Source organism: Grammomys surdaster, unplaced genomic scaffold (assembly GCF_004785775.1).
Source record: "Grammomys surdaster isolate TR1022 unplaced genomic scaffold, NIH_TR_1.0 100, whole genome shotgun sequence".
Classification (NCBI taxonomy): domain Eukaryota; kingdom Metazoa; phylum Chordata; class Mammalia; order Rodentia; family Muridae; genus Grammomys; species Grammomys surdaster.
In genome coordinates this window covers 643,567-653,786 of record NW_021604579.1, presented here as the reverse complement: position 1 = coordinate 653,786, position 10,220 = coordinate 643,567, and the positions used below count along the sequence as shown (strand labels likewise).

The window sequence follows — 10,220 nt, the reverse complement described above, 5'->3', positions numbered from 1 at the left end:
GAGGGAGGGAGGGAGGAAGGAAGGAGAGAGGGAGGGAGGGAGGAAGGGAGGGAAGGAGAATAAGAAGAAAGGAAGGAAGGAAGGAAGGACGGACAGAAGGAGAGTCAGTCAACTCTGGGGCTATGGATGTGGCTTACTGGTGGAGTGTTTGCATGTATGAAGCCCTGGATTCAATCATTGGCACCACCTTAGAAAGAAACGTCAATGACTGCAATAGGTACTAATAATAATGAGACTGCAGAGATCACTTTGTCGCGGAACAATCTAGTTTTCTCCAAATAGGAAGTTATGAACACAAGGTCAAGATCAACCATCCTGCTGGGTTAGAAGCTCATAGCTATGAATTCAAACATGGCTGCTCATGGACAGGGTTTGTTTGTTTGTTTGTTTATATATTTATTTTTGCTGGGGATTGAATACAGGGCCTTGGACCTCTAACTCTAAGCTGTATCTACAATCCAGTCTGAAGGGCTTGGGAACAATCATATTTTATGTATTTATATCTTTCCATTTTTATATATGTATTGATGAAATATAGAGATCCACTTTTAAGTCTGTATATAAAGGATAGCAGACTGTACTCATTAACAACTTGCTTTTTAACTACAATTTTTGTTTGTTATGAGACAGGTTCTCACTATGTAACTCTACTATCCTAGAACTTGCTTTATAGACTAGTCTGAACTCAAACTCACAGAGGTCCACCTGCTTCTGCCTCTCAAGTGCTGGGATTAAAGGTGTGCACCACCACATCTGGCCTAAACTCTGTTCATCAAGATCTTTTCTGGTGACCTCTAACCTTACTTGGCATCCCCAGCTGCTCTCTGCGTGCTTCCCGCCACATTATACCTTTATTATGCTTTCATTCACAGTGGGTGTGTTATCTTTCTACAACTTCACACACATTTTATACTAGCCATCTTTTACAGTTTTGATTTGTTTTTGAAACAGGGTCTTATGCAGCCAAAATTGGCCTAGAACTCACTATGTAGCCTTGGCTGATCTTGAACTCAGAATGATCCCCCTGCATCAGTTTCCCCAGGGCTGTGATTACAGGTGTGCATCCCCACCCTAGTTATCATTTGGAGCTGCACTGGTTTGCACAGGTCTCAAGTACCACTTCTGAACAGAACCAGGAACAGCAGCACCTGAGGTTATATGGAGTACAAATTATCTGGCCAGAGCACAAAGGCTGGGATGGGGCCTAACAGTCTGCAGGGGAATCTGGCACTCACAGATGAAGTTTAAACAATCTGGCTGTGAACTCTGGGTGCAAGCATTTCTACTTTGCTACAATTAACTCCATCATGGCCATAAGAAACTTTGCTCCTAAAAGATATACTCTGGCACCACTGCCTGTCACATGCTACAGTTGCTGAGCTAATAGACATAGATGGCATTACTTTTATCTTCCTCCCAATACTAACAAATGCTGTAGAATTAAGGATTTATACTGCTTTTGATACAAAGCTAAAGAGCCACTACTAAAATTCTAGCTTTTAAATAAACATTGAGGGTATTTTAACATGCCTTTGAATAATTTATGAACACACTTGGAAACTGCTGTTCCAAACCTTGTTGAGTTTACTTTGGGGACTGAAAACAAAGTATGGTAAGTTATAAACTTTCCCCATGCTGATAATCTCACTGAGTACACTCCAGGGAGCCTAAGAAAAAATCAATAAGCACAACAGACACAACTCCAGTACTCTAACATATATTATCTCATTAGAGTCTTAAAAAGAAGACATGGCAGGGAGGTAACTGGAATACAGAGAGGTTAAAGTAATGCCCAAAGAAACCCAGTGGCCAAGTGCTTGTTACATGTTGAGTTCTATGTTAAGTACTGCCTACTCAACTCAGTCCACGCCACAAGCCATACAAAGGTCTGGTGTCTACCCTCCTTCTTTATTTTACAATGGCGTCAAAGATTTAATGTGTGTGTGTGTGTGTGTGTGTGTGTGTGTGTGTACAAGTGCCTATGAGGCCAAAAGAGGTCACTGGATCCCTGCAGCTGGAGTTTTGGGGAGCTGTGATTCCCCTCCAATGTGGGAAATGGGAATAAAACTTGGATATTCTGTAAGAGCAGTACGTGTGCCACACTCCAGTTTCTACTTGTCATTTTTTTCAGGAAAAATGAGGCTTAAAAAGGTTCCAAGAAAGCCAGGGCTATACAGAGAAACCCTGTCTCGAAAAAAGCAAAAATAAATAAATAAATTAAAAAAAAAAAAAGATGCAAGTATGCCAGTGGTGAAGATTCACACCTTTAACCCCAACACTTTGGGAAGCAAAGGCAGGCGATCTCTGTGAGTCCAGCCTAGTCTACAAACAAAGTTCCAAGACAGCCCAGGCTACACAGAGAAATCCTATCTTGAAAAACCAAAACAAAAACAAATAACAATAAAAGATGAAAATGCTCATGTAGAAACATGTACAACCCAGAGAAGCAAAAATCTGAGTTTAGCTGAGTCTAGTGCGTCACTCTTGTAATCCAAGCATTCAACAAGCTAAGAGAATTCTTGCAAATTCATGGCCCAAATGGCCTGCATAGCAAGTTCTAGGATAGCTACAGCTACATAGTGAGGCACACACACTCCAAAACAAAAACAAAGAGCTGAGTCAATGGCTTAGTGAGAAAGTGTTTATCTGCTGTACAAGTAAAAGGGCCTTACTTTGGAATCCAAGCATTTACATAAAAATCCAGACAGGTGTGTGTCTGTGTGCAAGTGTGCATGTGCTTATAATCCCATAGCTAGGAGGTGAGCAGAAGGATCCATGGAGCTTGCTGGCCATCTAGTATACCCAACTGGTTATCTACAGGTTCAGTTAGGGACCTGTCTCAAACAATTAGATGGAAGGAGACTGAGCAAGACAGCCAGTGTCAGCCAGTGACCTGACGTGCTCATGCACACATGCAAATGCACTGTAAACATTACACACAGCCTGAGCTTTTCTACTCTACTCTTTTCCATTCCCAGTCATATCAGTTCTTGATAGTGCTTTGCTATAATCTTGCTGTATTGCCCAGATATCTATCTAAAACTCAAGTGATCCTCCTGCCTCAACTCTTTTTTTTTTTAATGAATGAGGCAATTTATTAACCCAGCATCCTTTGTTCTAATGCTTCTTGCTCGCAGCTGCCACTTGTCCAGAAATCCTGTCCAGATCTCTCTGTCCCTGAGGTGTAGCTTGTGGTCCCCATCTTGGTCCTTTTCCACCATTTTCAGCCCCTCCAGAGCTTGGAGGACCTGGTGAGCCACACTCTTAGAGCTTCTGCTGAAGTGGCTGGGCCTGACACGGTTTCTCTGGTGTCCTCCATAGATCTTGGTCATGGAACCAATCCCTGCACCACCATGAGGTGCAGGTGCTGCGCTGTGGAAGCGGCTCGTGTGTAGAACCAGCTCTGTCACGGGGGGCAAGCTCTGGATGTTTGGCCAGCTTGACTGTGCTCACCCATTCGGGGACTTTCAGCTTCCCAGACTTTTTGAGGAAGGCTGCCAGAGCTCTGACGAACTCCTGCTAGTTAATGTCTTTTACAGTAACTCCAGGCATCGTGCAGCCTCCGCGCTGCCAGCCAAGGGAAAGGGCCTGCCTCAACTCTTAAGTAGCTAGGGTTACCAGGCACAGTGCCACAGTGTTAAGCCATTCCGTTTCTTGGAAGAGCTTTTATAGACACCTGTGAGACATCAGGTAATATCGTTCTCAGAGAGTCTGGATATTTTTCTCACAAGCTGCTTGTCACATTTATGACAATTTCTCTTAGATGCAAAGAAACAAGGCAAAATGGTGTGTGTGTGTTTGTTTGTGTGTGTGTAATAAATTAATGTTCTCTGTATGTGTGTGGGAGGGGTAAGTTAATGTTTGTAGGAGATATTTAGCCAAGCAGATCCAGCTGTAATGCTGGTGCATGCACTGCTGATATTTCCTCCCCAAGCCAACCTCCCCAAGAATCTGCCGGCATGGCTAGAGACCACTGATGCTGGTGCCGGATCAGGCAATGGAGTGAGCCACTGAAAAAGAGACAAGGCCTCCAATCTGGAAACCTTCTGGACTGAGGCAGCAGTTCTAGCCTCATGGATCTCTCCTGAGAACATGTGGGAACCTGATTTCTGGATGAGGGTTTTGTTTCTGGTCTAGAAACGAAAGGTGAACTTGGTGACAGTCCCCACTCCCCCCTACTGCCTCTTTTGTTCCAATTCTTCTTGCCATTATTGCTAGTCTAAAATCTTCTCCCCAAAAGGAAGCTATTGCTGCCTCCCACAGTGGCACTGGCAAAACCATTTCATCTTTCAAAGGCATCTGAAAGCCTGCCCATGGCTGCAAGCACCAGCCCCACACCCCCGAACCTCTGCACCCCCCGCCTGATCCCACAGCATCCATGATGTGGACTTTGTGCCATGAATGTTAACACCTTGCCTCTCCAACACTTACAGCCTCTTGTGGTTGGGCTCCCACAACCCCCTGCCACACAGCTGCCTCACTTGGCCCATAAGGCCTGACTGGTGGCTTATCCTGTCAACTTCGGCCCTGATATAGCCAACAGCCCTTGGGTTCCTACACCCCTGGCTGACCTACCTTTAATCAGAAACGTGGCCAATGAATTGGAGTATGATTCTCCCTACTTTGAACAGTGGTCTCTGCACTTACAAACCTATTATGACTGGTATAATCTTTTTAAAGCAGTCCTGGAGCCTGCCATGTTCTTAAACTGGCAGTCAGCCTATCAAGATCTGGCTGAGAGTCAGGCACACCTGTATCTTGAATATAAGTTTAACATTACCCTAGACATGTTGTCCAGCCATAGGGCATACATTAACCCCGTTACCCAAGCTATTATCTGCCAACACGCCTACTTCAACCGGGTGGTCGATCTGTCTTTCAATGTCCTTAAGGCCTGCACTCCCAGAGAGCTCTTTGCCTACTTCCATAACCTTGTACAACAATCAAGTGAGTCCTTTCTCACGAGGGTTCCTGAGGCAGTGGAGAGAAAGATTGATTGGGGACCCACTCTAGACATGCTTGTTAAACAATTGGCTTGGGAGGGTCTTAATGCCCTAACCCAAAATTCAGGTTTCCGCAGTCAGTAATGACGACCTTCATAAATGGGTAGTAGCCACCAGAGACTTTGACCCCGGGGCAGGCTCTAGAGTGGTCCTAACTGCCTCTCTCAATGCCCTGTTGGGTGACAGGCAAAGATTCCTACATAAAAGTTCAGAACAGTCCCATACACATCCTTATGAAGTCCCTTCAAGGAGCCCTTGAGAAGAGGGCACACCCATGGTTCATTTCTCACACCAGATCCCACTCCAGGCTGCCAGGGCAATGAGATGACCGACTTGATGACTGCTGACCAGGGGCTCTTGGAACAGGTGAGAACATTGCATCAACGATGTCACCTTTCCTCATAAAATTTACACAAGCTCTCGCCAGATTATCCATAGAACAATTAAAACATCTTGCAAGATCTTGTGCTACCTGCGCCCTGCTTGTGTCATGGGGGCCCCTCAATTAGGGGAGATGTCAACCCAAGAGGGTTACTCCTCAATGCTACTTGGCAGATGGACTTGACTCACTATCCCTCTTCTGGTAAGCTGAGATATGTACACGTTATTGTACATACTTGCTGCTCCTCTGTATATGCTGAGGCCTTGACGGGAGAAAGAGCCTCCCAGGCCGTCAAGGCAATGAAATCTGCTAATCACCCAGAGAGGTGATTAGAGTATGGCTCACAGAAATTCGAAAGGCCTCTGTTTAGGTTCCCTCTTTACACTCTGATATGCCCTCTGAGATGGCTGTCCTTTGAGAGCTGGTAGTCAATGATGGGTAAGAATCTAAGATAGGCAAGGTCCTCTATACTGAAGGCCCCCTGAGGTGGGACCAAAAAGGCCAGAGCACAGAACTCCAACTCCCAATAGGTTATCAAAAATAAAAACAAAAGAGTGGAAATGTAGAAGGGACGTAGCCAAGCAGGCCCAGCTGCAATGCTTGCACATACACCACTGAAACTTCCTCCCCAAGCCAACCTAGACTCTGCTGGCATTGCTAGAGACCACTGACGCTGTCCTGACAAAGGACTGTCACCTGAAGGCCAGATGTGCAAAAACAAAACCAAAAATTACAGTTTTAAACAGTCTGAGAATTGTGTCTCCAAGAAATAAATTACTCACAGTGCCTTCCACCTCTGAGTAGAGTCCTGACCAGAAGCTGAATGTACTTTTATCCAGTTGATACAGTCGAGATTTCTCAAATGTGTCCGAATCCATGATCTGTTCTAACTCTGGTGGTACATGAGTCGTTGTTTTGTATATCCTTCTCTGAAATATTTTGAAGAAAAACACTTTAATGAGTATTTTTTTTATTAAATAGTAGTAATTTGTGGTCAAACACCAAATGGTCTGTAGCATTAATTTGTCATGTAAGCTTGTAGAATCTGTCACATACATGTATGTCTTGCATTTAGTCAAAAACACTGACCACTGAAACAATTAACACAGGAAGTTAAAAACAGACAAAAACAACTCCAAGGCCAGCTGACTAGGTGGAATGGGTTGTCAACACTTTCAGTTTGCCTGTGTGAACCAAAGTTGTGACATCATGAGGGGACCATTCTTTCTGAGTATGAGGTATGTTTTACAATATAGAAAATAATGCATGAAAAAGACAAGTATGCTCACAACATACATTAACAGATACATTTAATAATTTATTAATGAATCATCATTAAACTTGGCCCTAGAGGTCAAATTAAGTAAGAGTTAGGGAGTGACAGAAACATATCAAATCTTTACAACAAATTTTCTCATTGTATCAAATTCTAAAGAGTAATTTCAGCCACTAGGACATAACACAGGGAGCAGATACCAAAAATTATAATAGACCTTCTACAATAGTTTCACAATGAATACTTTTCCTATTGTATATTAACAACAACAACAAAAAGCTGAAGGCATTAAAGAATAACCCTACAACTAGCCCGGCAGTGGTGGCACACGCCTTTAATCCCAGCACTTGGGAGGCAGAGGCAGGCAGATTTCTGAGTTTGAGGCCAGCCTGGTCTACAGAGTGAGTTCCAGGACAGCCAGGGCTACACAAGAAACTCTGTCTCGAAAAACCAAAACAACAACAACAACAAAAACCCTACAACTATGCAACAATGCCAGGTGGTCGTGGTGCATGGCAGAGGGAGATGGATCTCTGAGTTCAAGGCCAGCCTGGTCTACAGAGTGAGCTTCAGGACAGCCAGGGCTACCCAAAGAGAAGCTCTGTCTTGAGGGAAAAAAAAAAGATGCAACTGTTTTTATTAGTAATGACAGAGTTTTAAAATTAAAACTTACAGTTCAGAGAGACATGAAGGGCTGGGAAATATAGTTCAGTGGAAGAGCACTTGCCTGGCAAAGAACCTCATATACAGTGTAAATTAAAAGGAAACTTCAGAAGGAAAGGACTGCAATGCTCAAGAAATAGATCCAGCAGTTAAAGGGAAAGGTTCTCAAGGACAACACAGATAGATGAGTGTTGTCCAAAGTTAGGCCAAGGATCCTAAGACTAGAGCAGGCATAGACCGGCTCGAGTTTGATGGAAGGGCTGTCCTTTCCTTTGATTAGACACCAACAGGCTTGGGACCCATTATAACGTTGCAGACAACTTGTTTTGTTGTTATAAAGTCCGTTCACATTTCTAATTAAGCTGTTAATTATGGCTACCTCCAGGGAACTGTTAGCTTTTCTACTGCACTATTTAACATTTTAAACAAAACCAAAGGAGATATTTTCATGAAACACACACACACACATATTTTGGGGCTCCAAACAACATTTGTTCTAATGAGGATTTTCAAAAGGTGTGCGAGCTCTTAGAACGCTTGCAAAGTATTTCCAGAAAAAGTGGTTTCCTAATCTTGAGGTTGAGCATGGTAACATTAATGTCATGGGAAGTTACTATTCTAAAAATTTAGCACCTCCACTTAGAAAGCTTAAACCAAGATAGAAGGGGTCAAGCCTCAGTCCAAGGATTCTAAGATGCTTAGAGCAGGCACAGACAGGCTCAAGTTTGGCGGTCGGGCAGCTTTTCCCTTTCATTAGACGCTTACAGGCTTGGGTCCCATTACAACGTTGCAAACAACTTCTGCCGTTCCAAAAACCCCTCAAAGCCATAGTCACCACTGGGAAAAGTTAGGAAGCTCACTGGGTTACGGAGTATAGACTGGTGCTACAACTGGGCAAACATTAAGGGGCTTGGGTCGAGGATCAGGCTGGCCTAAGACTGTCTGTCCAGAGGCTGAGGTCAGGGGCCCCCCGTCAAAGCTCACCTGCCGCTGTGCTAGGAAGGTCTCCCAAAGATACACGGTCCAGGAAAATAGCAACACCGCCCCGAAGATTCGCTTCTCCGCAGGGAAGTCCCACATAGCGTCCACCGATGCCCACATCCCCATGGTCACCCAATCTCACCCGCTCCTTCGGCGTGCACTGGTGCCACACCGACACGCTTCCCTCAGAAAGTGTCAGCTGTGTCACAACGATACGGGTCCCTTCCGATGGCTTCTTCAGACGCCCATTCCCTCAGCTTCGCCAGCAGTGTCACAAAGTCACTCTTCCTCCTCTTACTCCTCAAGGACCTACTTATTTCTGCTAGAATAAGACTTGCCCCACCTTCCTCACTTCCGGCCTGAAGAGTGAGCGGTGGTGCACCTGAAACATCCCTCCGGATTCTGCGTGAGGGACTCCAACTCAAAGGTTCCGGCCTTCTTCCTAGAAGTCTGTGGTCGCCGCCTCACCTTTGCTTTGGCGGGTTATCCAGAGAGGCCTGAGGACCGCGGTGCTATACCGCGGATATATAGTCTGGGTAAACCGGGTCATAGAAGTATTTAGCGGGAACTGACAGGGTAGACCCCATCCCCACCTAGAAGTAGCTAGGAAGGATGAGAGAGGCTCTAAAAGTTACTTTTTCTTCTATTTAGTGCCGTTCAAAGGTTAAATGTGGCTCTCCAGGATAACTAGCCAAACGGGGCATTTAGGGTTGTTTTGTTTGCCTTGGAAAGTTCTGACTTGGGGAATATTAGAGATGAAAATGACATTAGTTATTAGGATCTTTCTTTCTTTCTTTTCTTTTCTTTTTTCTTTTTTTTTTTTTTTTTAGGATTTTTCATTTACACATTTCCTCTCATCCCCCTACCCCCAAGTGAAGTCAGAGGAGGCATTTACCTGTGTGTCCTGGGACTGCATTTCTAACCTCAAATAGGCGGGCTTGGTGGCCACTGCCTTTAAGCCCAGCAAGACCTTGTTTTAGAGACACACACACACACACACACACACACACACATCACAGCTCAGTACCATTTTTTGCCTTGGAATTCATCAGAGGAATGGGGTCACTGTGGCTCCTGTTAATACACTGACTTTACTTGAAAGGTGAAGTCAGAATTTTTTTCACCAAAAAGTAAATATGATTTACTTAATAGTTTCTATGAACTAACGTTGCCAATTTGTATAATTATTATTTATGGTGAATTGTGATAAATCTGTAGCTCCAACTAATATATAGCTCCAAATTAAACTATAATGCTAAAGATGTTGAGATTAAGGTTTCAAATTTCTCAACTATGACTAAATTCATCCACATGAGAGTGATCAGTAGAAGTCACTTGACAAAATGAATTGCTTCAATATAATAGGATCACAAATTCTTCAGCAACCAAATGTTCTTTGGGGATTTTTTGCTTTCAGTAAAATTAATGGTGCACCTGATTGAACTGTCAGCTGAACTTTGAGTTTTGTTCGAGGGCCTGGGGAATATTGTATACTTGATAGGCTGTGAGGCAAATGGCATGAAAACAGGAATCACAGGCAAGGAGAGACAGAGGTCTCTAACAAGTGCCACCTCCTCAGCCAGAAGGTCTGAGGAGGCGGTGGCTTGTTCCCTGTCCTCCTTTTCTATGGCTGGTTTGATGTCCTGTACCAGAACCCATCGTGGTGTTGTGGAGCCCTGTGAAAAAAACACAAGCATATCCTCACCCATGTCAGCAAAGGGGTGGGTGACTGCCATTATGATGTTAGGGGATATCTCCATTGTACCAATGGAAGACTGGTATTCCTGGGTAGGAAAGCCCAATGTTTATAGTCAGGGCTTAATCCTGGATCATCAAATGTGAGGAAGTTTAGGTGAAACAAGGCCTCTGCCAGGGCCAGGTGAGGGTCACATTTGGACTCGGGAGGTAAACTGAG

At 44.3% G+C, this 10,220-nt stretch overlaps 1 protein-coding gene and 1 pseudogene across 1 annotated transcript in view; both read right to left on the bottom strand.

Moving 5' to 3' along the window:
- The window catches only part of Zmpste24 (zinc metallopeptidase STE24), a 42,262-nt gene extending 33,513 nt beyond the window's left edge, over nucleotides 1-8,749 (bottom strand). The window contains exons 1-2 of the mRNA XM_028786090.1: nucleotides 8,309-8,749; nucleotides 6,168-6,314 (exon numbers count right to left, since the gene is read on the bottom strand). Of these exons, the coding sequence (XP_028641923.1) occupies nucleotides 6,168-6,314; nucleotides 8,309-8,431 (270 nt within the window). The 5' untranslated portion in view covers nucleotides 8,432-8,749. The remainder of the gene's footprint in view (nucleotides 1-6,167; nucleotides 6,315-8,308) is intronic.
- LOC114637814 lies at nucleotides 3,118-3,552 on the bottom strand (annotated as a pseudogene).
- Nucleotides 8,750-10,220: the final 1,471 nt, after the last annotated feature.